Source organism: Protobothrops mucrosquamatus, unplaced genomic scaffold (genome assembly GCF_001527695.2).
Source record: "Protobothrops mucrosquamatus isolate PMUCROS unplaced genomic scaffold, P.Mucros_1.0 scaffold32, whole genome shotgun sequence".
NCBI classification, from domain to species: domain Eukaryota; kingdom Metazoa; phylum Chordata; class Lepidosauria; order Squamata; family Viperidae; genus Protobothrops; species Protobothrops mucrosquamatus.
In genome coordinates this window covers 606,863-634,670 of record NW_015386416.1, presented here as the reverse complement: position 1 = coordinate 634,670, position 27,808 = coordinate 606,863, and the positions used below count along the sequence as shown (strand labels likewise).

At 39.0% G+C, this 27,808-nt stretch overlaps 1 protein-coding gene across 1 annotated transcript in view; it reads left to right on the top strand.

The window, feature by feature from the left end:
• AMPH (amphiphysin) overlaps nt 1–27,808 on the top strand; it is a 105,765-nt gene that overhangs the window by 26,565 nt on the left and 51,392 nt on the right. The window contains exons 2-5 of the mRNA XM_029283179.1: nt 8,785–8,865; nt 13,594–13,648; nt 17,728–17,822; nt 26,942–27,037. Coding sequence (XP_029139012.1) covers nt 8,785–8,865; nt 13,594–13,648; nt 17,728–17,822; nt 26,942–27,037 — 327 coding nt within the window. The remainder of the gene's footprint in view (nt 1–8,784; nt 8,866–13,593; nt 13,649–17,727; nt 17,823–26,941; nt 27,038–27,808) is intronic.

Here is a 27,808-nt window from a genome sequence, read left to right as displayed (position 1 = left end):
TGACTAGTGTATATTAAATATGTAAAAGTAAGTTGAGGCTGTAATGTTAGTATCTTATTCTATTGCACTAAAAAGAGTAAAAAGTCAATGCTTTTCTTTCTTTTTCCCTCATTAACCTAAACTTCCCTCTCTTCCCTTTTCCCTACCCCTTTCCCCCTATTTTCATTTTCTTTTGTATTTTATATCTTGATAAGCTTAATAATATTATTAATAAGGCAATTTCATTTTGTTTCATTTTGCAATTATTTAGTGTTGTAATGATGATAATTCCCTAGTGAGGCACTAACTTGATGTGGTATGTGGGGCTTGTGTATTCTAAGGAAGATGAGAGCTATGCAAGAGGTTCAACCATACTGGACAGGTCTCATCAGAGGAGCCAGACAAAGAATACATTTCCCATAAACAATATGGTGAGACATAAATTACAGAAAACCATGCTGGACTGGTCATCACCCAGGCTAACAAATACCACACAAGATACTGTGTTTCTGGACATCTGATGACAAATGGGCTATCGAACTGAAGACAGTTGGCTGAGCAATCAGGGCCAGCAGCTGCAGGCCTTATTGAAAGAAAAGGTGCTACCTGTTGCAAAGAAATAATGACCTGTTATTACAAATCAGGTCCAGTGAGAAGAGGATATCTGAAAAGAGTTCACCAGTTCTTGAAAGAGCAACATCTGGAATCAGAAATAAAAGAGTCTAGCAGATCAACATTGATTTATAATAAGAAATAACGAATTAACAGGAGCAGAATTGGCCTACCTGGGAAGAAATCGAAGCTTTGCCAGAAGTAATTCGAATTGGAGAGGCAAACCAGAGAGAGAGAGAGACAGTAAAGGAAGCTGGCAAAGATATAAAATGGTTTTCATTCTCAAACCAGACAATCTCTCTTCTGCTTTCTCTTCAGAAAGAATGAAGTCTTCTAATTAAAAGAAGAAGAAATGAAAAAAAAGAATAACTGAGCATCTAGAACAGCACTAAAACAACAGAATAAGCTTTTCTACACTGAGGCTTCTTCAAAGAAACAGCTAGCAGAAGTATTAAGAGATGCTAATATTGTAATATCGAAGATAATCATCAGCTCACTGTAAGAAACAACCAGCTAATGTATAGCACAGCTGCAGTTATAGCTGAGTGCCTGGAATGCAAAATCAGCAAAGAGGAAATAAAGCCAAATAAAGCCAAGTGCACTATCAAAATGGAATATCTGGCTGTAAAATCAGCACGCTAAAATCATATGCAGTCCAGCTCGATCAGATGAAAGAAAAGAAGCTGAAAAACAAGATCAAAGAATACCTGATCAGGAAATATCATCTAAAATCAAGGAAATAATAAAGCAGCAAATAACAGCTATAGCCAATGCTATATAGCTATATGCTATATAGCTATAGCAGATATGAAGCTTGAATTGCTTACTATAGGCAGAATCTTCAAATATATTCAAATCAGAAACATTTATATCAGTCTATCAATGGTGGAATTCAAATATGTAAACAACCGGTTCTGTGTGTGGATGCCCCTTCCGGAAGTCCATTATGGGCCTGGGCAACAAAAAGTTAGCTACCGGTTCTGCCGAAGTGGTGCAAACTGGCTGAATCCCACCACTGCAGTCCATCAATGGAGAGATTGTAGTGAATCAGCCAACACCTGACAAAGAGGAAGCAGTGCAGTTCTGGGCACAGATATGGGAGAACCCAAAGAAATACAACAAAAATACAGCTTGACAAAAGAAGGTAGATAAGAATAAAAAAGAAGCTGAAATGAAAGAACTGGCAATTACAGCAGAAATGGTGCAGAAAAGGGCAAGGAAGATCAAGAACTGGTCAACACTAGGCGAAGATAAACTTAATGGTTTGTGGTTGAGACATCTGAGACAAATGCCAGCTCTGCATAGAGGTAGAAGAAACCATGGCCAAACTACTTAACTGCTGCAAAAAATCACATGGACTGATTACAACCAAAGGCATGGCAAAGTAGCAATAATAATGTGTTGTTGAAGAAATATCACTTGCCTGCAATCAAAAACTGATGGGCCACAAAATAGACAAATAGTGGATATTGCAGTACCTGGAGACAGCAGAAGAGAAGAGGAAGAACCAGAGAAAACTACAAAATACAAAGATTCACAAATAGAAGTAAAATTACTGTAGCAAAAGAAAGCAAAGATAGTTCCAATAGTAGTAGGTGCCTTAGGTACAATCCCAAAACATCTGGGGCACCACTTAAATTGCTATCAGCATTGACAAAATCACCACTAGTCAATTGCAAAAGGCAGCTTTATCTATAATAGCTTACATCCTGCAATATCATTAACACCATCAAACAACATCTACTGTATCTATCTCAGCTCATTGGGAAGGACTTGACAGGTGGACAAAAATGCCAAATCTAAATATATAATTTATTGTGCAATCAACCATAATAATATATTAAATTTATATGCCACCTGACTCTTAATGCCGCTTTAGGAAAATTGCCCATGTGAACTAGTGATTTAAATATTGGATTAAAGAAGAGGAGAATCAGATTCAACTCCATCCCAAGCATAGATATTTTGATGAAATCATTATCTCTGAGCCTAACCTACTTCACAGAAATATTATTGTGGGGAAACATTGGAAGAGAAGTTCTCTATAGGATACTTTATGCTTCTGGAAGAGAAGTATAAAGTCTATAAGTCTATTCAATAAATTAATTAATCTTATATATGTTTGTTCTAAAGGACCTTACTGATTTCAATTGAAATTGCAGTAATATAACCCCAAAATGCAAGCATACATACATTTCTCCAGATGTTAGCATCTGGCAAGGAGCAGCACCTAGCAAACCTTGGCAGGTCTAAAAAAACATGAAGTATATGGAAAGGACATAACCAAGAAATCCAAGGGCTGCAGACTGAAGAAGTTGAAAAATTGACAGAGTAAATTAGTGAGTTAAGCTCACTAATTGTTTATTAGTCCATCTACCCACACTGATTTTTATTTGTTGTTTTTGACGTAAAAGGTGGGAAACTTTTGAAAAACTTCTCAATTTGGTTGTAGTTATTTCTTGCAAATACCAAGTAATTGGTTCCTTACAATTATAGTGGGTTTTTTATTGTTCCATGGTCTTTATTTTTTTAACAATATTTTGAGCAATAAATAAACAAAAAATGCCTTATTTCTTTTAGCATTATATAGCCCCTTTCTAAACTTGCTTTCTCTTCCCCTCCCCATTCCAAATTGCAATGAGCAACCATCTCTATGAAAAACTCCAGCCTAACTATAAACCAAAAATGTTGGAAAAAGAAGATAGGTAGGAATTTCTGTTCCAAAAAACCCCGGCATATCAGAATATATTAGCGTTAATAGTGTATAATTATTCTTTTATACAAGAAAAACCTATTTTAAGTGTTGTTTTTGAAGATTTCAGCAATTTTGAACCCTTTGGTTGTGACTTATGCCATGGTACTTGTTGAGTCTATATAGCTGATTCCAGATTATGTGATAGGCCTCTGACTTTTTCTTGATGATGAAACAGTCTGAAGAAAGTTGAGAACACCTAATATAGGTCCTATCTGTCTTTATTAATTTTCCATAGCAATTGCATAGTATGAGTATACACATTTAATTAGTCACATGACTTTTAAATGATTGAAGGAGGTTATATCCCCAACCTGTGGATTGTGGCCCATTATCAGGGCACGGGCTATAGGCCACTGGGCCCTGTGAGGGGCTGGCCAGTGTGCACAGGTGTACACGTGCGCACAATCCCATTCATGCGAGCATTGCCTCAAGCATCATGTGTGTTTGCAGCTCCACTAGCACGACCGTTGCTGCAAGCATCACGGGTGTTCTCAGCCCATCTCATGCAAGCATTGCCACAAGCATTGCAGGTGTTTGCAGCCCTACTTGTGTGAGCATCGCCGTGAGTGTTTTGGGCATCCAAAGCCCCACAAATGTGCTCATAACACATCCAGTCACCCCCCCACAAAAAACCATCCCTTCTTCCCCTGCCCCCCCAGTCTGGGCCACCAACCCTGAAAGATTGGGGAACTCTGCCCTAGAAGGCTGGATGTAGCTACTTCACTAGGTTATCCTTCGTGGTTGGTTATGCAAGGCTATTGAATTTTACCATCAGATCTAGCAGAAGTGTTTTTTTGTTTTTTTTTGTTTTATGTTATGCTGAAATATAAATAAATAACCACCTCTAGCTCCAATGGAAAAAAGGATTATAATCAATAATTTCAGTTATTATTTCATAAGTGTTCTAGTACGGTAATATTAACATCTGAGAAACATTCTACCAAGTATGCAAGCTATAGACTGATTCATTAATGTAGATGCTAAAATATTAACTGCAACACTAGCTAGGAGGCCACAGATGATAATATCATCTACTGTTCATCTATCTCAGCCTTGATTTATAAAAAATAGACAAACATTTCAACATTGAATTTGAGACCCGACAGAAGTATTGTTTTATGTCCACATACACACATCTTCCAGAAAATACAACTTTGAAGAAGAGCCCTATGCATGCACCCCTTTTGAACGCTCTGTGCTTGCATTATATTTAGATTGAGTTCCGAGTTCATCCTGAAATATAGGATATAAATCAAAACAAAATTATTGGTAAATATGTCAGTTTCTTTTCTCTGTTCAAGCATGCTTCCAGTCAGTATCACAGTTTATTGATGTAGCTCCTAGTGTAAACAACTTTGCATTTTATAAACAACAGAATTTAAACATGTTTTAAAAAACAAAAAGTCCAAAAGTAAAGGAACAGTTTATTTTTAACCAGTGATACTGTTAAATATTCAGATCTTAAAATGTATGAAGTGAGAACAAGCAATAATTCCTGAAGTCTATGATACAATCTTTTTGAAATATTACTTTTGTTGTACCATAGCCAGTTACTCAAAATGGTAACTTAAATTAACTCAGCTAGATTCAATCATTGCAGTTGTTTGGTACAGATAGAATTGGTGTTCATGGAATTAAACATAAAAATGCATATATACATATTGTCAAGGATGAAACTTTGGCAGCTATGTGCCTCTGCATTTCATCTTGCCTTTAGATTAAGCAGGGGAGGTGTTACTTTCAAGTAGTTAGATGGAGAAACAAAACTTTTTTGATTTAGCTGTAGACCGTGAGAGCTTGAAGCCTTGTCAAGGACACCAGAACAGGTGTGGATTTGAAGCAGATGGTTCCCATAACAAAGTGGACTCGTTGATATAGATTACGTAAGATGTTGAGGGTTTGGCTGGGAAAACTATTGTTTAAGTCTATGAATTGGTGCTGGAACCTCAGAATTAGTTTTTCTTCGACATAACCAAGCTGTGTATTCAATAAACAGTACACTTTTCAGAAACAAAACAAATCTAGGGTTTTATTTGGATTCTCAAGCTGGATGTTGACAGATATGAATAGCTAAATAAATAAATTTCTGCTTTACCCTAGATAGATCAATAGAGGAAATGCATAGTTAGTTATTTGCTTAGATTTATAAGGTACTAAATTATAAGTTCTATATTTTTAAGAAAGCCTATGCTTAAATTCATATATATTAAAAATAACTGCAAAATTCTGATGCATAATCAGTGATAATTTATTTTCTGTGCAGTTCAGAATTTAAACATTTAAGTTCAAATGTGAACCTTTGCTTTACAGGTAGTCCTTGACTTACAGCCATTCATTTAATGGCTATTTGAAGTTACAACAGCACTGAAAAAGCTGGCATATGACCATTTTTCTCACAACCATTGCTGCATCCCCGTGGTCACATGATCAAAATTGGAATGCTTGGAAAATTGGCTCATCCCAGAATCACCTTTTGCAACCTTCTGACAAGCAAAGTCAATGGAGAAGCCAGATTCAGTTTACTAACTTAACAACTGCAGTGATTCACTTAACAATTGTGGGAAGAAAGGTCATAAAAGTAAAATGAGGGCAAAACTCACTTAATAGCTGTCTCGCTTTGCAACTGAAATTTTGGGCTTAATTGTGGTCGTAAGTCGAAGACTATCTGTATTATCAAGGAGCCTTTCAGTTGCATTCTTCCATGGAGATAAGAGTTAAAATAACTCAATTATTCTATATTCTAACATCTCTCATTCAGCATTTAAGTCTTCCCTCATTAAAGGTACTAATAGCTATCCAACACATGATTCAGATTCTTATCTAGGATAGAGATACTGTAATATGCAGTTAATCCAGCACCCTGTAAAGTCTCCTACAGTTACAAAAAGTACTTTGAAGTCAAAATTAACAGAGCCACTTGTTCCTATGCAGTTTCAACCTTGTATCACTGCAAGATCAAATGACAGCTCAAGGATAGGCAATCGGAGGGCTGTGTGGTCACTATATGCGAAAAATGTTATGTAAATGTCATTTTACATAACATTTAATATTATTTTACTGAACAGGATAGGGTCAAATATAGGGAGAAGCCAGAAATTGAGTTTTAAAGTAGCCTGGATCCAACAGGAACTGCAGACAAAAGAAATCTAGGGGGAAAAAATCTTGAATGCACCCTATGCAAAAGGCTAGAAATAGAGTTTGTTATAGTAATAGTGGAACAAGACAGCTTGTAATACACTGTAAGGTTGTCCTTCCTTGCAACCAGAATTTATGTTGCTAATAAAGGCGGTCGTTAAATGAGTCATGCCCAATTTTACAACCTTTTTGCCACAGTTGTTAAATGAATTACTGCAGTTGTTAAGTGGTTAAGTGAATCTGGCTTTCTCCATTGACTTTGCTTGATTGAAGGAAGATAGAAAGGTTGCAGATGGTGATCATACAACCCCAGAATACTGCAGCTATCATAAATAAATACATGTCAGTTGCCAAGCACTCAAATTTTGATCATGTGACCTGCTGTGACAGTAATAAATGCAACGGCTTGTTGTAAGTCACTTTTTCAGTGTTTCAAATTATCACTAAATGAATGATTGTTAAGTTGTGGACTACCTATAGCAAATGCCTCGGCTGCTTTTTCAAGGCTGTTGCAGCTGCTTTCTCCATAGTCCAGTTGGTTCTCACTAAAGCAGAGGCTGTTGTCTCTGTTGAGATGCCTCCTCTTTAATTTTGAGTCCTGCCACTTCAGCTTTTGTTTTTCTAGGCAGTGAAGTGGCACTGTTGGAGGCTCAAGGATGAGTCAGAGCTGTTTTATTTGATGAGGCTTCAAGGCTCTGGACCATGACATGTTCCCTGTCATTCAAGGAGGTCTATATAAGTCTTTGCCTTCAGATATCCTCTGTTGCAGAAGACATTGTGTGTGCATGTGTGTATTCATAACCTCTGAATGCACATGGGAAGACCAGATCAAACAGACAAATGTGCAATGTGCAACTCTTTTGTCTCCTGAAGAATCCAGAAGTATAAAAACAAAAGATGACATAATCATGTGACTTTCTCCACCAGCACTCAAATTTATTGGCTGCAAGTGTGTTGAGAGAAAGAGAGAGAGAGGTGTGCGGTGTGTGGGTATGTGTACACACACACACACATTCAGTCTCATTACTCACATACTATTGTCCTCTTACCTTTTTTACATAGAAAAGAACTCAATAAAAGCCACTATCTTCTCAGATAGTCTCCAATTGTATTTTAAGACCAAGTTACCTAAAATTTGAATCTTACGTCTTGTTAAATTCAAGGTCCTGGGTTTTTAAATATCACTACATATTCCTACCTCTTTCAGCTCTTTCTCTCTTCCACCTCCTTCTTTTCTTAAAAAGGAAAATAGCCAAGAAAGAACAGAGTGAGGGTGCATTGGTTAAAATAAGAGTTTGCAGAACAAGCTTTAAATGCTCTTCTGTTTTAATGGAAGTGTGGAGTTATTCATTGTATGCATAATTGAATTCTGCCATCTAGGAAGTTCATGCTTCAATTTTGTCTGATTCATATGCAGCTCATCTTCACTGTATTCTATGAATAGCAGAGCCAAACTCTTCAGTGCCTAAGGGGTCTGAAGACTCTTTCCGGGAAAAGATGTATGTTCTGCTTTGTTCTTGTTTCAAATACTATTCCATTTCATTTCAACTTGTTCATTAATGAAGTGCTTCTATTGTCCCTGTGTTGTAAATTCATTCACAGATGTTATGCCTTACCTAATTGAGATCCTGCATCTTGGTCCCTTCAGCATACTTTTGCGCAATGCAAATATTCACCATAATGATTTTGTACATATTTGTATGGCATTAAATATACTTGAAACTTAATGTGGCTGATAAATCCCAAAGCACACTTGTCATGTTTAAGATTTCATACCCCATTAACTGGCAAGCCAATCTATTTCACTTATTCTCTGTTGGTGTATGTTTAAAATTAGAGACAGATTGAAGTAATGTTGATTACTGTCAGGAATAGTGAACCATAACATACAAGAGAAAACTTAATAAAGTTTGGTCTTCAACATCATGGCTAGCATAGCGGTTTATTATTCTGCCAGATCTCTTCCTTTACTGTGTTGCAACAGAAAGATTTATTGCTTCAAAAAATATGTCAAGGCCCTTGCTAGTTTACAAAACATTGTCAGGCTATTGATGCAGGGAGATAAAATGGTTCTTGCTTTGAATCAACACTTTCTTCTTAGAGAGCGTTTTTCAATAGTAGCATCATAGCTACTATTGCATTAGTTTTGTATTGTGTTGTAAATTGGTGAGAAAAAAAATAGTAAGATGTTACCAAAATGAGATAAAGTACCAATAATGTCAGAACAATACAATCACTCCATTGATATTTGGTGAGAAATATCACTCGAAGTAACAATGAGTTCTCCTGTTCTTCATTTACAGGTGCTTCAGAAACTAGGCAAAGCTGATGAAACAAAAGATGAACAGTTTGAAGAGTATGTTCAGAACTTCAAACGGCAAGAGGTAAGAAGATTTTGTTAGTTTGATTATCGTATAAAATATTAGTTCACTAGATCTTAGCCCATAGAGCAGACATGTCAAACCCACAACATCATGTGACATCGCGCAACATATCGGGACTGTTTTGCCATTGCCAGCAATGGGGTGGGCACGGCTTCTGTGTGACGCATCCGGTCCACAAGCCGGCAGTTTGACACCCCTGCTATAGACTAAGAAATATATTATTTGAGAATATGTATGTAATTTATTCTGTGTTTAGGTACTTAATGCTTTTTCTTGATCACCTTTCAAGACTGAAACTTGTGACTATGGCTGAGAAGTGTGCACAAAATAGAAAATACATTTGATTTCAATTCTGGATGAAATCCTTAAGTTTCAGAGGTTCTGCCAAACCTTTAAGTTCAATGATGGTTTAGCAGAAACAAACCCCAGATTCTACCAGCAAAGTCCTTTAGACCAAATTATATCAAAATTATATTAAATAAATGCAGATAATCTAATGTAGAAATCTACATTTCTCTGGATTAAATCCTAACCTATTCATCCTCACATGATGAGGAGCTTCATGTTTGATGGTATTAGAGATATTGTCACCGTATGTAAGCTGTTCCGAATAAAGTTATCTTTTACAATTGACCAATTATTATGGGTCATTTGCATAGTCAGCCAGATGTTCAGATTAGATTTGGCATTTTTGTCATTTCCTCCTCCTTCTCCTCCTCCTCCTCCTCATCAAATGTTTACATTCCCCTGGACAGTATTGGTCTTGTTCTCAGTATTGGTCTAATTCAAGAGTGGGCAATTAACTTTCCCAAGGAGCCACATGAGGAACTAAGACTGTTGTGGAAGGCAAACCAATAGCTCCTGGCTACCCTCCACCCACTTGCCCATACTTTGACCAAAACGATAGTGGGTGGCCAAGTCTGGCTCCCCTCACGCAGTGACTGCTGCCATCATCTCAGGCTGGTGAGGGGCAAACACTGCACAGGCCCAGAAAAGCACTCACTTTCCTCACCCCCCTGAACTACCTGCCAACTGTAGGAATGCATGGTGACTGTACAAAGCTGGACCCAATTCAGCTTCTTCTCCCGCCACTTACAATAAACTTATTTATATTTGTTTTCTAATTTCCAGTTGATCTCATGCAAGCTGTACAGGGTCAGCCAAAGGGCCAGATGTGCTCAGGAGCTGTAAAATGCCCAGTCTAACTGCAGCTTCTTAATGACTTCTTGAGTTGCAATTGTGCAGTAACGATCATTATTGTTACTACTAAAGCTTTTTCCTCTGTTTTATTATTAGCATTCTTTTTTTTTTAGTGAATAGTGAAACAATTCCCATGGTTCTTAAGGAAAGAATGAGATGGAGCCATTCATTTGTAAAGTTCATGACTGGAATGCATTACATGTTAGAATTTGGTACAAATGAAAACAGCCCCCTAAATACATTAATCAAACTGTCATACTTGTATTTAATCCAGCAGATGACAGAACTGCCAAATACCTTAATTTAATGGCTTTCTTTTCTTGTTTAAAAAAAGGTCATGGAGCCTATCTGTGTTTTACAGCCTGTACTAATTGTATTTTATTTCAATTGTTTCTCTTTAGCCAACCAAACACAATTGATTTGTGAGTGTTTGTTAAACAAATTGTTTAAGGAGGCTCTCTGATTAGGCTCTTCTGATGTTCCCAGAATGCCTTGCATGATTCAAGCCAACTGAAGCACTTCAATGGAAATATATGCTCAGGCAATGTTTGAGAAAGATTAATTGTGGACTTTTCTAACAGCTTCCTCTATTGTCCACCTTTCAAGGCATCAGTGTAAATATTATGTTAAGACGTGCTTCACTCAAATCATACTTAAATGTAGCATTAATTATGAGGAAAATCCTTGAAATCCTGGGGGAAAGTCTTGGCTTAATATTTGTTGTGATCTAAAACAAAGATCCCCAACCGTTTTAGTTCTGTGGACCAGCAGTGGCAGTGGCTTAGGTGATTTAGGCAGCGGGGGGTGGGGAAGGAATTGTTTTCATGCACGACCAAAATCCTACACATGCACAAATGAAGCTTCACATGCTTGCTTGCTGCTTTAGTGGCCCAGTTCTCAACCAGCCACTGCCTGGTAGTGGGTTGCAACCCAGCAGTTGGGGCCCAGCAGTTGATCTAAAAACATCCTTATTTCCCTTGGAAACCCTAAGCAAGATCCCATTCTTAGACCTCAGTGTCACGGAGTATCTACAAAATTATTATATGAATACAATACAAAGTTTGACCACTTAACAAGTCTAAGGATTATTAAATTAGAACATAGATCATTAAAAGATAACGATAGACCTTCAAGTCTTAGGTCATGATCTTTAACTGATGGTGAAATTCACACGTTGCTTTAAGTTACAGGAAATCACCTTCTTGTAACTAATTATACTCTGAAAGTAAATATTGGGCAATATTACATACTCAAAATGTTTATAATTAATTTATCTGTTAAGTAGAACATGCAGTACTCTGTGTTGTAGATTTATTTATTACCCATTGAGTTTACTTTCTATTTTTTTAAGACCCAAAGGAATAGATCCAACCAAACAAAGTATCAAGGTTTGAGGTTAAAGTTGTGTTTAATATTATGGGAGCAGTTTTCGAAAGCCTGAACAAAAAAAAATGTGATTAAAATATGAGTGAGATACTTATGACTGAATTTGCTGTTGATTACAGATATGTTGTAGTTCTCTGCTGTTATATGTTAAACTAAGAGATGATATTTGCCCCAAAGTTTTGAACTTTCCATAATAACTCTGTTTTTACTGACCTCAAAAGCAAATTATCATTTTTTTGGTCTATACTCATGAGAGTACTTGAAATATTTGCTCCTAACATATTCAGAATGAAGGCATAGTAATCCATGCTTTGATGTCCATTTTTTCTATTTTTAAATACTTCTGGGCTTGTTTTAAGTAGACCTTGATTAACAAAGCCTTTCCATTGGTTGGGAGAGAGAAAATGGTACAGGTGGTCCTCAACTTACAATAATTTAATGACCATTCAAAGTTACAACAGCACATTTTTCACACTTATGACTGTTGCAGCATCCCCATGGTCATGTGATTTATATTTGAATGCTCGACAAGTGGTTCATATTTATGACAGTTATAGTGTCCCAGGGTCATGTGATCACTTTTTGCAACATTTTGACAAGCAAAGTCAATGGAGGGGGCAGATTCACTTAACAACCATGTTACTAACTTAACAACTGCAGTGATTCACTTAACAAATGTGGCAAGTGAGGTCATAAAATGGGACAAAACTCATTTAACCAATTTATCACTTAGCGACATAAATTTGGGGCTCAATTGTGGTTGTAAGTCGAAGACTATCTGGATTGGATTGGAGAAACATATGATGAAAAATTTCCTCTCAGAACTAAGTTGAGTACAGGTTTTATACAGTTAATGTCTTCCTAATTTTTTTATTTTTTTTTATTTTTTTATACAGTTAATGTCTTCCTAATAGAGGATGAGAACTTGGATCTCCCCACTGCTACTGTGTTTCCCTGAAAATAAGACCCACCTTGAAAATAAGCCCTAGCCTGATTTTTTTGGGGTGGGCCTAATATAAGCCCTACCCCAAAAATAAGACTGGGGGGTGGGTGTGGCCAGCACAAGCAGCAGCAAGTGCATAGGAGCCAACAGTGAATCGCTCAGTTTCCAAGCCCCCCATTGGCACCCAAACACTTTTTGCCTGGACAGAGAAATGACAGAGACTGGAAGCTTCGTCTGCTTGCAAATGGGGTAGTTGGAAATGGAGCAAATCCCTCAGTTTACAACTGCCCCATTTGCAAGTAGATGAAGGATCCAGTCTCCTTCTGGGCAAAAAGTATTTGGGTGTCTATGGGATGCTTGGGACAGTTCTACCCTATCCCCCACCTGCCTCATCTCATGGTGACAGCACGGCACAGCGGGCTACGTGGCCTCCTGTCATGAGTGGCCACAGAAGTGGGTCAGCAGCCACGTGGGCTCCTGCTGGATGGGGTGGTTGGTGCTGCCGCCACGAGGCAGGTGTCGGGGGGGGAAATAAGACATCCCCTGAAAGTAAGACCTACCGTCTCTTTTGGAGACAAAAAAAATATTATAAGACCGGGTGTTATTTTCGGATAACACAGTAGTCCAACACTGTTTAACCACTATACCCACATTGGATCTCCACTAGAGTACAATACAGTGCAGTACAACCATGCATTTTGGATCTTCTGGGCATGTCAGTTCCTTCACAGTTCCAAGGAGCAGAACCAGAAACATCAAATAACTTATCCCAAAAGTGCGTTTCAAGGGCAACATTCCGTTTCTTGGATGAGAAGCAAAATTTTTGAAGGAAAAAAACCAAGAAAGTCCACTTGTCTTTTGAAAAGCAACCATGACCTGGATGATTGAGAATCTCCCTAGACATCAAATGACTTGCATTGAAGCCTAGTGTATTGTAGAAAATTGTTTTTGCATTACAGTATAGAAACTAGCTACATAATAGAATCACTTGGTAAATATGTGGAGATTTTTAGCTGCTTGCCAGAGAACATTTTCATTATTTTAGTTTTTTAAGAGATTAAATTTGTCTGAACTGATACACTATATTTATACAGCTGTGTACTGCATATAATATATATAATAATCACATATGAGAATACAGTTCTTTGTGGATCTGAATTGGTTACAGGTTTTTATTTTATTTCTATTTTGTATTTCAGACAGAAGGTTCCAGACTTCAAAAAGAGCTTCGAGGATATTTAGCTGCAATTAAAGGTAATTGCAATGAAAACAATACATTTTAGATTTTTGCTGCAAATTTTAAATGTAACATTTAACTATTTTCTTTGTGAAGCTTGTGAAGTTATTTTCTCCAGGTGTCGCCAATAGCCTATCAAGCAAACTGAGTCTAATAGAAGAATGAAACTGCTAGTCCACATGAGATATAAGAATCAGCTCAGTGAGAAAGGTCATTATTGTTCTAAACTGCAGCAGTCTCCCCAAATATAAACCCACATATACAGTTCTGTGCAAAAATGTTAGGCAGTTGTGCAAAAATCCTGTAGATTAAGAATGCTTTCAGAAATAGAGATATTAATAGTTTATTTTTATCAACTAGCAAAGTGGAAAGTAAATGTATAGAAGAGAAATCCAAACCAAATCAATATTCACAACAGCATCAATTCTTCTAGGTAAACTTGCATACAGTTTTTGAAGGAACTCAAAAAAGTTCCTTCAAGATCCCAATAGCTTGGAGAACTAATCACAGATCTTCTGTGGATGTAGGCTGCATCAAACCTTTCATGTAATCCCAAACAGACTTGATGATGTTGAGATCAAGGCTCCCTGGGGGCCAAATTATCACTTCCAGGACTTCTGGTTTTCCTTTATGCTGAAGATAGTTCTGAATGACATTGGCTATATATTTGGGGTCATTGTCCTGCTGCAGAATAAATTTGGGACCAATCACACACCTCCCTGATAGTATTGCATCATGGATAAGTATCTACCTGTATTTCTCAGCATTGAGGACACCATTGGTCTTGACCAAATCTCCAACTCCATTTGCAGAAATGCAGTCCCAGATTTGCAAGGATCCTCCACTATGCTACACTGTTGCCTGCAGACACTCACTATTGTATCACTCTCCATCCAGCCCTTCGGCAAACAAACTGCCTCCTGCTATAGCCAAATTTTTCAAATTTTGACTCATCAGTCCAGAGCACGTCCTGCCATTTTTTTGCACTCCAGATCCTATGTTTTTGTGTACAGTTGAATCACTTACCCTTGTTTCCATATCAAAGGTATGGCTTTTTGGCTGCAGTTCTCCCATGAAGACCACTTATGGCCAGATTTCTCCAGACAGTAGATGGGTGTACCTGGGTCCCACTGGTTTCCACCAGTTCTGTGCTGATAGCACTGCTGGACATCTTCCATTGTTGAAGGAAAGTAAGCACGATGTGGTATTTTATCTGCTGCATTAATTTCCTGGTCAGCCACTATGTCTACGATCCTCAACATTGCCCATTTCTTTGTGCTTCTTCAAGAGTTTGAACAGCACACCTTGATATCCCAGCCTGCTTTGAAACCATTGCCTGGGAGAGACCTTGCTGATGCAGTATCATTGTATACCTTTTGTCTTGTTTCTGTGCTCAGTGTTGCTATGGTGTGTGACCTGTAACATGAAACTGTCTTTCAGAACTTCACCCAAGCAAAGTTTGGCTGTTCCTGGGCGAGTTTAAACCTCCTACATAGTTGTTACTGTTTCAGTTAATAACCTATATGTGAAATTGATGATCACAAGCACCTGTTTGATATAATTGGTTAATTAATCCACCTCACTCTAATCCTACAGAATCCCTGACTTGTGCAAGCGTATGAATTGATGCTGTTTTGAAGGCAAAGAGTGGTCACACAATATTGATTTAATTTGGATTTTTCATTTATTTTCCATTTTGTTAATTGATAAAAACAAACTATTAAGACTTCTATTTCTGAAAGCATTCTTAATTTACAGCATATTTATACAACTGCTTATCACTTTTGCACAGTACTGAAATATTTCCTAATGGGAAGATCTCTGACTTCCCAATTTTTCACTTTGTAACATTTAGGTCATATATTTAACTGCTAGTTGGATAAAGTATATCCAGCCATTGAATTGGCATTGTTCAGAAATATTAAAAAATATTCATCCCTCTGACTTTCCCCAAGTTTGAATAAGATGAGGAGCTTAATGTTCATCAGTTTAGTGTATAGTTTCATTTAATTTACCAAAGAGTTCATGGAGATATTTTTTCCCTAAATGGACAAGGCAAGACATAACAAAGTTCAGATAGATTTTTTTGTTTTGTTTTTCCTTCTGTTAGAGGTTTTTTTTTCTGGCATGCTGTCTTAATGCCCATTTTCTTAACAAAGAATTTATTTTCCTTCCCTTTTTAGAAACATGATATTCTTTCAGCTAACTATAGGTAAAGCAACCTAATATGGGCTGCAATTCTTCTGCAATTTACTTTACTTTCAGGAGCCCCAAATTTATTGCTCACTTCACAATAGCTGGAAACCTGGCAGAATTTAATAAGTGAGCAAAAATTTTAAAAGTATTTGTCCTAATAATACTTTGTTTATATGTTATAATCAGTGATGAAAAATAAAGAAGTGGAACAGAAGGATATTTATTTGTCTTTTCCCCCAGAAATTACCTCAGTACTATATCTGATTCTGTATGTTTTGATTAAATACAAAAAGTAAATAATTACTTTTTGAGGGAGATGAGCAGTTTAGAAATGAGAATGAATGAATCAATCAATCAATTAATCAATCAATGATATTCTAATATCCTTTTACACTGGAAGAATCTCCATTTGAACCCAGTTAGATTCACATCTGAATAGAAAGGTATGAAATCACACTGGGCTAATAGCATATTATTTCAATATTTAAAAAAAAAGATAAAAAGGTACTCATAAATGCTTTATATTAGCGAGGGGGAGAAAAGGTGGCGATGAAAGAAATCCTGCACTGTGAAAAGCACATTGAAATCCTTCCTTATGATTCTAGATGACCTCCAAGGTCCCTTCCAACTTTATTATTATTATTATTATTATTATTATTATTATTATTATTATTATTATTATTATTATTATTATTATTATTATTATTATTATTATTATTATTATTATTATTATTCTGACAAGTACGTGGTTGCAGATGCCCACTCTATGATGTGACCATCATGTTTGCCTGGAGTTGAGTGTGGTGGCAAAAATATGGAAGTGGTTGGCCTACAACCGGGTATTCTTGGTGATCTTTCATCAGGTCCAATACTGATTATATTTTTCAAAATCAGCCAGGCAGATTTGTCCTTATACTTGAAAAAGCAAGGGGCATGGAGTGAAGAAAGATATCAAAATGGTTTTAGACAAGTATGGAGAGAAGTTTAGAAGAGAGAGGCCACTGAAGAAGAAGCTCAAGGAGTAAAAGTACGGTAATAGATGAGCCAAAAATCAAAGGGGGGGGGCATTACAGTAGCAAAAATGTTTTAAAAAAATGATCCTTCAGATGAGGATCCTCCTGAAACAACAGATTAAAAGGACTATGAAATGATCCAATTTTTAAACACAATTGTTCTATAATAAATTATGACTTAGAATTTGATTGTTTCTACTTGGTTTATATCACTGAAAATCTAAATACACTCTATTTCTATCAGCTCTATTCTATAAGAGCTATTTTTCATCAAATGCCATATGAAAGAAACCAGATAGGTTTGAGCTGTATGTTTTGAACTGGAATTTATGCAGTTGTAAAGAAAGCAAACAACAGAGCTGTTTCCTTAACCTATTTACCTTTGTCCATCCAATGTGTGTAATTACATTTAAAGTTTTCTTCCATGATGGAATCCAGACAAAACTTGGAGTCAGCAGAAAATACGCAAAAAAAAGAAGAACCCTACATAAATGAATTTTCTGCTAAGCATAACTCCATTTATACTGGCAATAAAACAAAGACAGAGTAGCTAAATAAGAAGTGATATATATATATATATATATATATATATATATATATATATATATATATATATATAGCAATAAAAACAAATATATATATATATTCAAACTCATTTCATTTTTTAATATTGTCATTTGTTATTGACATCAATCATTACTAATTTTTTATCATTTTATTATTTTTGAAATAATGTTCAAAATAATAAATTCTAACAAAATCCTGTTTTGTAGCCTTATTGAATGTTTATGAACTTCAGAGATGACACTGATAAAGGCAGATCAAATGGAATCCAACCTTGAAATTACAGTTGTGAACAACAGATTCTTTGTGCTCAAAAATTTTAGGCATGCAAGATGCTTCCAAAAAGCTTACAGAGTCTCTTCATGAAGTATATGAACCTGATTGGTATGGTCGAGAAGATGTGAAAATGGTTGGTGAGGTAAGAATTTATTGTATTTACTTAAGAAATTGCAGATTTAGACTGAATTGTGCTTAGAATAGACACAGTGAAATTCATGTGATAAGTAAACAATGCCTAATTTAAATATCATTAACTTCAATGAATCTGCTCTGACTAAATCTTAATTTGTATTACAAGGAATTCGAAGTATTTAAGACTAAAATAAAACTAAATGATAAAGCATAAGACAACAAATTATTAATTAATACAGCCATATTTACTTTCCAATAATCCTATTCTTGATTTTCCAAAAGAAGAGTTTTAACCAGTGCCTAAAACTGAGCTTTTAATCAACTGAAATTATTAAAGATAGGAGTTCCCAGAAACTGCTATTGCAAAAGCCTAATTTTTATTGCACCTCAACTAATTTTGGAGTAGATACAATTCAGTGCCATAAAATCACTTAAGCCACTGTGAATATTATTCCTGAAGATCACAGGTTCCTTCATCTTTTTTGGTGGTTTTGGTTGAAAATAGGAGCTTGAGTTGCTTGAAGGCTTGGAGATCAATCTAGTACCATTGAAGATAGTACACTATTTGTATTAGAGTCTATACAACACATTTTTTCCAAAGCTAGGAAGACTCTAAAGATTGTGCAAGAGCACAAATAAATATAGTGATACAAAGAGGAGCATTTGACAGCTAAGGAATAGAAAAGGGACTGAAATGAGACACTACCAAAGAAAAGATGAGAAAATGCATTGACTAACTAAATAAATAATTTACTAATACTACTGTTTTGCCCAAAATAAAGAAAACAAGTAAATATTTTTATATTTATGAAGGCAATATGACTAGTTGAAAGTCTAGTGACTAGTTGTGGAAGTAATAATTAGTTAAATTTGGAAATGAAGGTGAAAAGTGTTCTGTTCGCGAGTCACAGGCATTGAGACGAAGCGAGTAACACAAAGCAAGTCTTCTGTATTCCAAACAGCAACAGAACTGGTTACAAAATGGTGCGGTTCCCTTTTATAGTCCCCTGCAAGGTACCTTGCTGACCAATCGTTGCAAGGGCTTTTTCCCGCCTTACGCATGCATGCAAGGCTGGAAACAGCCTTTCTGGTCCTGGGCATCCACATGGTCTGCCCGGGCCAACCGTTGCAGCCTGCATCTGCAGGCCCAGGACATAACACCCCTCTCCCCTTGGATAAAATGTTAAGGCACACATTATTTTAAATACCCCAACACTCCATTACATTGCTTACATTGCATATATACACAACAAGCTACAATCTTACTACCACCATATTCCACACTCCTCTTGATCTACATTTACTTAGTCCAGACTACTAGGCCTGCCCATGAACTGACAAGGACCTTACATAGTCCTGTAAGTATATGGGAGGACCTCTGGCCTGCCCTGATCTTCTCGGGGCCGGAGTTGGTGCCTGGCCTGCGAGCTCACCTGCCAGGCTTGGCAGACCAGGACTTTGATGCCCCCTTGACTCCTTGACCCTCCACCATACTGACTGGCCGGAACCTGTAACCCCAGACCAGAGTTCCTTGGTGGGGTGGTATTCCCCAAGCCCACACTGGACCCCTCTTGGAAACACTGTTCCGTGAGGCCAAGACCAGTAGATGGATTGGCCTGATGTTCCGGTTGGCTGTCTTGTTCCATAGACCCGGTGCCCGAGTCAGGAGCTGCCTCGTTGGCAAAACCCCCTTCTGGCCCCTGTGAAACTCCCCCATCGTGGAGAGACTGTGGTCCACAATTGTGATTGTGGCCTTCCTCCCCCTCAAGAGCTGAGCCAGGAGCGGAAGAGTTGCTGGGCAGATGCCAGTGAAGCTGATCGATGTGCCGTTGAATTACACGACTATCCTCCAAGGCCACTTCGTATGACAGCGGCCCCGAGACCTTGCATACTACTGCTGTTACCCAGATGTCCAGGTCCATAATTCCTTGCCCAGACTGGATTGCCCACCTGTAGTCTCCTAGGTGCCCGCGGCTGCGACACCTATGAAGCCACCCGGTCTGGGTGCAACCTGTCCAGTTTTGTGATGAGGCGGTGACCCCAGCGAAGTTCAGTTGGGCTCTTTCCAGTAGCTGTGCACAGTGTGGTGCGGTGGCAAAGAAGAAAGTCAGCTAACCTGTGATGCCAGTTGCCATGAGTGATCCTCTTTAAAGCATCTTTGGCAGTGCGCACCATATGGTCAGCTTGGCCATTGGAAGCTGGATGGAACGGTGCAGATGTGGCATGCCGGATCATGTTGGCTTAGAGAAAAGCCTGAAACTCAGAAGATGTGAATTGGGGTCCATTGTCGGAGACAAGGACATCTGGAAGACCATGTGAGGCGAAGATCCCTCTCAGCACCTGGATGGTCCTAGCAGAAGTAGTGGAGGAGACAGGAACAACCTCTAGCCACTTGGAATGGCTGTCCACGAGGAGTAGGAAGAATTGCCCCTGAAAGGGCGCAGCATAGTCGATATGGACTTCGACCAAGGGGTATGAGTCTCCTCCCACCTATGAACTGGGGCCTGGGGCATCTCAGGCCTCGACTGTTGACAAACAGTGCACCCGTGGACCTGGGCCTCGGTGTCTTTATCGAGCCCAGGCCGCCAAAGATGGCTGCACAATAATGCCTTCATCCGGACTATTCCCGGATGTCCCTCATGTAGAGACTGCAAGACTCTAGTCCTCAATGAGGTTGGGATCACTACCCTGCTACCCCATAAAAGGCAATCCTTGAAAGTGAAAAGCTCGTGCTTCCTTTGCCAGAAACTTTGGAATTCTGCACCTGGACATGTGTCAGGCCATCCTGACAACACCCATGTCAGCATGCGTGTAAGCGTGTGATCAGTGGCAGTTTCTGCAGCCACATCCCTAGCATTGAGGGGAGATTCAGGCAATTCCTGAATGGAAAGAATGTGAAGAGCAGGAGCAGGATCTGCCTCTATCTGCTTTAGAGGTAATCTGCTGAGGCCATCTGCATGGCCCATGTCTTTGCCTGGTTTGTGAATCAGTGTATGGTCATATGCAGACAGGAAGATAGACCATCTCAGCATTCTTGGGGATATTATTTGTGGGGTTTGTTTGCTAGTTGTGAACAAACCCAGCAGTGGCTTATGGTCTGTAAAAACCGTGAAGTGGCGGCCATATAAGAAATCATGAAACTTCTTTATGCCAGCCACTATGGCTAAGGCTTCCCTATCTATCTGTGTGTAGTTGCGTTCAGCTGATGATAGGGTCCTAGAGTAGTAGGCTATTGGGACTTGTGCCCCATCCACCTTCAAGTGATTTAACACCACCCCAATTCCATAAGGGGATGCATCACAGGTGATGCACACCGGCAATTGCTCATTGAAATGCACTAAGACCGCAGTTGAAGAGAGCAAGGCCTTGACCTCTCTGAAACTCTTTTCATGGACTTGTGTCCACTGCCATGGAGCCTGTTTGTCCAAGAGCTGGTGTAACGGCTCAGCCACTGCAGCCTTGTGTGGAAGGAATGAGTGGTAAAAGTTTAACAGCCCCAGAAAGGCCTGAAGTTCGCCTTTGGATTTGGGACTTGGGGCCTGCTGAATTGCTTGCAGCTTGGATTCAGCAGGGTGGATGCCCAGGGCATCAATGCGGAATCCCAGAAACTCCGTGGAGGTAACCCCAATCTTACATTTGTCTTGCCTTAACTTCAGCCCCGCTTGGTGGAAACGTAGCAAAATGGCTGTCAGCCTCTCAGCTAAATTGTCTGATGAGTCCCCAGCGATGAAGACATCATCAAAGTATGGGCAAACGCCAGGGATATTGTGGAGCGTTCACTCCATCACACTCTGGAAGATGCCAGGGGCCACATTGACACCAAACTGCAGTCTTTTTACCTTGAATGCTCCGCTGTGGGTTACTATGGTTTGTGCCTCGGCCGTTGCCTCATCAACTGGCAATTGTTGAAAGGCCTGAGCCAGGTCAAGCTTAGCAAAGATCCGGCCCCCTTTGAAGGAGGCCAGAATGTGGCTGACTACAGGTACCAGGTATGAATGCTGCTGCAGCGCTTTGTTAAGTGTGCACTTGTAGTCTGCACAGATTCGGACTTCACCATTGGCCTTCAGTGGCATGACTATGGGGGTTTCCCAAGGACTACTCTCCACAGGCTCTAAGATGCCTTGCTGAATCAGCTTATCTAGCTCTGCATCTATTTTACTTTTTAATGCGAGGGCACCCTGCGTGGCTTGATTCTAATGGGGCTATGGCTGGGTCCAGCCTCAGAGAAATAGGAGGGCCTTTGTAGGAGCCAAGTTCTGGCCTAAACACATCTGCAAACTCCTTGCAGACCCCAGCCAGGCCTGTCATTTGCACTCTGTTTATTCCAGAGTGCAAACGAATCCCAAGGGCCTCAAACCAGTCGAGTCCAATAAGGCTCGTGCGGTCTCCCCCAACCACAACTACATCTAGCAGCCCTTCAAAATTCCTACGCTGCACCTTGAGCGTGGCCTCCCCCCTCACGTGGACTCTGGAATTTTGGAAATCTGTGAGGATGAGGTTCGACGGCCTGAGTTTAACCCGTAGGCCGCTTCTGCTGCAAACCTTGTTAAAGGTGTCTAGGGAGATGATTGATAGAGCGGACCCTGTGTCCAGCTCCATCGACAAGGGGACCCCTTGCAACTTCACGTTGATGTGAAGCTTCTTCCTAAGTGGCCTGTGGACCCCCATTCTAAAAATGCTCCTACGTGACACGCAGAAACCCACCCTGTTCTGGCTGGGGACCCTGGTACCTTTCTGAGGCAATTCTTCTGGGTAACGTTCCTTCTGGCGACCCAAACAGACGGATGCAATGTGGCCTTGCCTACCACATGCCCTGCAGATGGCGGAGCAGAAATGGCAGTCTGCTGGGCTGATTAGTATTTCTGTATTTCTTGCCCACATAGGACTTCTGATCATTCCTTTTACTTCCTTTTCACTACTTTTAGTCTCACATTATAATGGAATCCTTTTTAACTTGAGGTTCTGAAATGAGGAATTATATGACTCATTGCCCCATATAGCTCATCTTCTGGTGGCTTATCCTCTTGCACTGGGAATAGCTGCCTGCCCAGAGCCTAGCGAAATCTTGCAAAGCATATCAATTTCTGGACAGATGCCTCCTTTGTGCACAGTATGAACTAGTAGGAACAGTATTAATCCTACTCTGCAACTCCCACAGTGATCAGATATTCATTTATCATGTTGGATTCTTTATGTTTGGTTCTTTCATTTGTTTAGATTTTTTTTATCATATTTCACTGATCTTCACACCTTTATAAAAGCACAATTTTCTAGCCGCAGAGACTCTATTCTGCAGGTGCCAAATGGGTGGATGGAATATTTGCTTTTTATGCCTTGGGGAAGGCCAAGCATCAGACTCATATAAACACTGCTAAATGTTTACTAAATAGCTTTGATGCAGTCACTCTTCCCATTCGTGACTCATTCTTTTAGAGCATTTTTTTTTTAAAAAAACAACACTCTGCAGCTATTATGGTTGATTTGCCTGCATCTGTTTCCAGTAGTCCTCTCTTCTCTCCAAAGTTGCCTGATGCCCATTGTATATTCTGTATATCTCTGAATAGTTTAACATCCTGTCTCCTATTGAGGATTTACAGGCCTCTGCCACATTGCTTTCAACACATGGAGTATCAGTGAATAAATGTCAGAGATTTTTGAAAGTTCTGTCTTGACTAGAGAGAAAAAAAGAAGAGTCCTCTTGATATAATCTTTCTAATATGTGTCCATAACTCATTATAGATTTTCTGATTTGAACCATCCATTCTCCTTCAGGTCCTTTCAGTCCTAAAGGCTTTATTTTGAAAGGAAAATCTATAGTACATCTCGGTTGAGACTTTAACTCTTCCTTCCTGTGTTTTATAAGAAATGGCATCAACTTTAGTTTTGCACTCTACCGTTGGGTCTATTCTGGAGCCTTAATTTTATTCTATATAGTAGTTATGTGGCTTATTCTTATCTTTAAGACATTGTGTTACTTCCATGTTTGGATTTTGGTTTCTTGTTCAGATATACCAGTGGTGGTGAACCTATGGCACGCGTGCCAGAGGCGGCACTCAGAGCCCTCTCTGTGGGAACGTGCACCCCCACCCTAGCCCCGCCTCCCCCCACAGCCCACCCCCACCAGCAGGCCCCCCGGAGGAGAGTCGCCCCTGGGCGCAGCCTGTGCAGAGCAGCGCATCCAAGGACATGGCAGCCAGGCAGCAGGGACGAGACTCTGCCCTCATGCCCCGTCACACGTAGATGATGCGAAGCGTGGATGGAGAGTGTGGCCACCATGGCACTACAGGGCCACCTGGGTGATCTGCTGCAGCAGGCTGTGGAGGCAGTGAGTGGCCCTGCGGGTGGGCGGGGGCGGGTGAAGCGGGCAAGTGGTGGGGCGGTTTTTGGGCACTCGGTCTCTAAAACGTTCGCCATCACTGAGATATATCATGCAAATATTTTCCCCATATTGCAAACAATCCCTTATTAGTCTGAACTGCACATTCTCTAAGCATCTACAAGCAAAGAAAGGGGCATTGTGGTTCCATTCCAGACATTCTGTGTATTAATTGAACATTAAATTGCCAGACATTGAGACTGAATCCAGTAGTGACTTCTAGAGAAGAAATAGCAAATTGAAAGCAGCTCTACTAAAAGTAAAATCAATGATTTTTGCCGGCAGAATAAAGAGCCGGCAAATAGACCAGCTCTTCACAATCCCTTTCTGAAGGAGAGGACTTGAGATTGCCCACAAGTGCTTCGGATAGTTGTTCCTTATGAGGAGATTGTAGGACAGGAGTCTCCAGTGAGTTTAAAGATTTAGAAATTGGAAGGATTACTAAAGATTACCCTGAATGGAGAAGCATATTTAAATCTGACTTACTAAATCAGAATGAAGCAAAATATTTTAATATTGGACATACTAAATTATATTTTTGAATAATGGACTCAGAAGTTAAATTTAAGAATGTCTGCTTCTATAGATAGACTATGTTTTTAAAAAGTTATGGTAGAGGAAGAGGTTTTACCTGACAAAATTGAAAGTGAATTAAGTAGACTTAAAAATGATAGGGTACAAAATGATAAAGAAAAAGATGCTCCTCTGGCATAGAAAAGGAACTGACTGATATTTTAGTAATTAAAAGATATATTCAATTAATTAATTGGGTTTTTTTCCCACATTTTTGAACGGCCCATCTTTCTCAAATAATCTCAAAGGGAGATTATTTTCATGTATTGTATTTCCAAAAAATGTTAAAGATGTGAAGAACTTTGTGAGAAGAGACAAAAAATGAAAAGAAATTAAATTTTAGGACATTATGTGAACGTGATAAAGATCAAGATTGCTAAAAATAGAAGGGAAATATATAAAGTTGGTTTATTTGATTAAAGTTAAAATAGATATGTTGTTATCTCTGGTAATCCTTAACTTTTGATAACCAGGACTGAAACTTTTGATAATCTGGACTGAATCAAAGAGACTTTAAAAATTTGTTTATAGATAAGAACTTTGATATGGAAAGAAGAGGTCATTAGTTGTATTTTAAGACAAGTGATAAATTACTAAAATTGTTTATATTTGTTGTGATGAAGGGAGAAGTCATTGCTTTATATATTTATATATATATACATATATTTCTCTATTTTTATTTTCTGTACCTTATATTTTTTATTATTTTCTTTGTTTTTAGTTTGTATTAGTTTTTAACCTTTCAATTTTTAATTTTTAATAAAATTACTTTTTAAAAAAAAGAGACTGAAGGCAGCAACATAATCCTGCTTCTGTATTTCAACTGGGCCTGAGTTCTGCATCAAGAATGTCTGTATAGAGTTATTTAGTTGCTATGTGGTTTGTATCATCTTTCTGACAGATTTTCACAGAGATTAGCTATCATTTTACAACCAAGCATTGATAGTGCCAAAATGTCGTTTTCACTGACTAGTTGTTGAGGACAATTTAATGCACAATTAAGATATATCCAAGAGACAGTATCTTCTAATGTTCGAACAAATGTAAAATAGGTGACAATTTGACTTATTTTTACTGAAAAAAGAATTGATGCAACGATGCAATTAACAAAACTTTTTAGCTTTTAGGCATCTTCCAGTGTACCTCTTGATCGGGGTGTCAAACTCAATTTCATTGAGGGCCGCATCAGCATTGCAGTTGCCCTTGGGGGCCTGGGTGGGTGTGGCCAGGGTGAGTGCGGCCTACTGGGTGGGTGTGGAGGAGTGGGTGTGGCCTACTGGGTGGGCATGGCCAGCTCTACATTGTTCGCATCAATGGTGCCTGTGGGGGCCTGGGCAGGAGTGGGACAGATCTGAGGGTCTCTGGCAGAAGGGGGTGGGACCAGGGCAAGTGCCAAGACATGGTCCACTGGAGGAGCCTCACTGTTCCTCTCAGGCCATGTGGGGAGGCTGGATGGTGGTGCGGGCTGCCCGGAGCCCTGGGCAGCAGAGGTCAAATGCCCAGCCTGGCCCTCGAGCACCTGTGGCACCAAGCCCAGCCCCATTTCCCCAAGGGGGTGCCCAGCTGCACTTACCTCCTCCTCAAGGCTGCTGCTGCTGTGCTTGCTCTCCTTAGCCAGGTTGTTCATGATGGGTACCAGGGCAAAGTCAGAGGGAGACTGTATGTGTTTCAGCATAGATGGCCACCACAAAATTGTACATTGGCTCCCAGCTGGCCGGCCTGGGCCAGGGCCAACGCAGTGGGGGCCGTTCCTTCACTGTTTCGCGGGCCACATGAAACCACTTAGCGGCTGCATCTGGCCCCCGGGCCTTGTGTTTGACATGTCTGCTCTTGATGCTTGAACAAGTGACTTTGGAGATAAACTTTGATCTCCTTGGGTAAATGAAAGCACATAGCAAGAATGAGTGTGAAAGTTTATAAGCAATGTCCAAATATGTTCCCGTCTTTCCACTCTCTTGATCTAATGTTGAAAAAACATATAATCAGGCCTAAACAGTGAACCATATTACTGTTTTGATGATGTTAGGTACATTAATGTGAGAGTTATTAAAATTCAAATAAACAGACTTTCTCTTTCAATTTCAGACTTTGGGGTTCATAAAAATACCTATTTGGGTTTGTATATGTTAATATATTTTTTAATCCATATTTTCAGTGTATTTCATCTTTCTCTACAGAAATGTGATGTGCTTTGGGAAGATTTTCACCAAAAGCTGGTAGATGGGTCACTACTAACTTTGGATACATATTTGGGACAGTTTCCTGATATAAAGGTATATCATGCCACTATGTGTCTTAGGTTAAATACTTAGAAATAGAAGCAAAAATATTCTATTTGGAAAGCAGATCATTTGAGCCTTAGACTTGCCAGCCTCTGTTCATGCATCATAATATTCTATAAAAGCTTTCTTCCAGAAGAAATTACCAGAAGACAGACAAGGAGAATTGGGTATTGATCCCTTTGGCTAAAAGGCGTTTCCTTAGAAATTTACCCTTAACATTAAATGTTGATAAGTCTGGGGATTCTAGGTAGGATGGAGACAAATGGCTTTATTGTTTTGTTTTGCCTTTGCACAAGATGTGACTAAATTTTGAAATACTTAAATAAGGCTGGTAATGTGCCTGATGTTCACTCAATTCTTGTGACTCCAAAGAGTGGAAAATTGCAGCAGAGATTCTGCCCCACTCACACAGCAGTCTTATATTTCTGGACCCCTTGTACCAGTTCCAGGTGTATCACATTTATCTCTTGAGCCAGATCAAAGCTGACATCATCTGGGTTTCTTTATGGTATACCACAATCTGATTTATATACCGTTTATTTCTTTGGAGGTGGGGCGTGTTTGTGAATGGAAGATGACTTGTTTTAAGTCCAAATAAACCATTTGTGGATGGCTATACAATTCCTCTGGTTTATCCAATAATATTTTGCATAGAAACTTTCTAGATTGTCATGAACATTAATGGAACAAAACTGATAAAGGGATTTGCTAGTGTTTTGTTCTAGGATTACTAAATCTTTAGCATGTTAACTACATACCTTT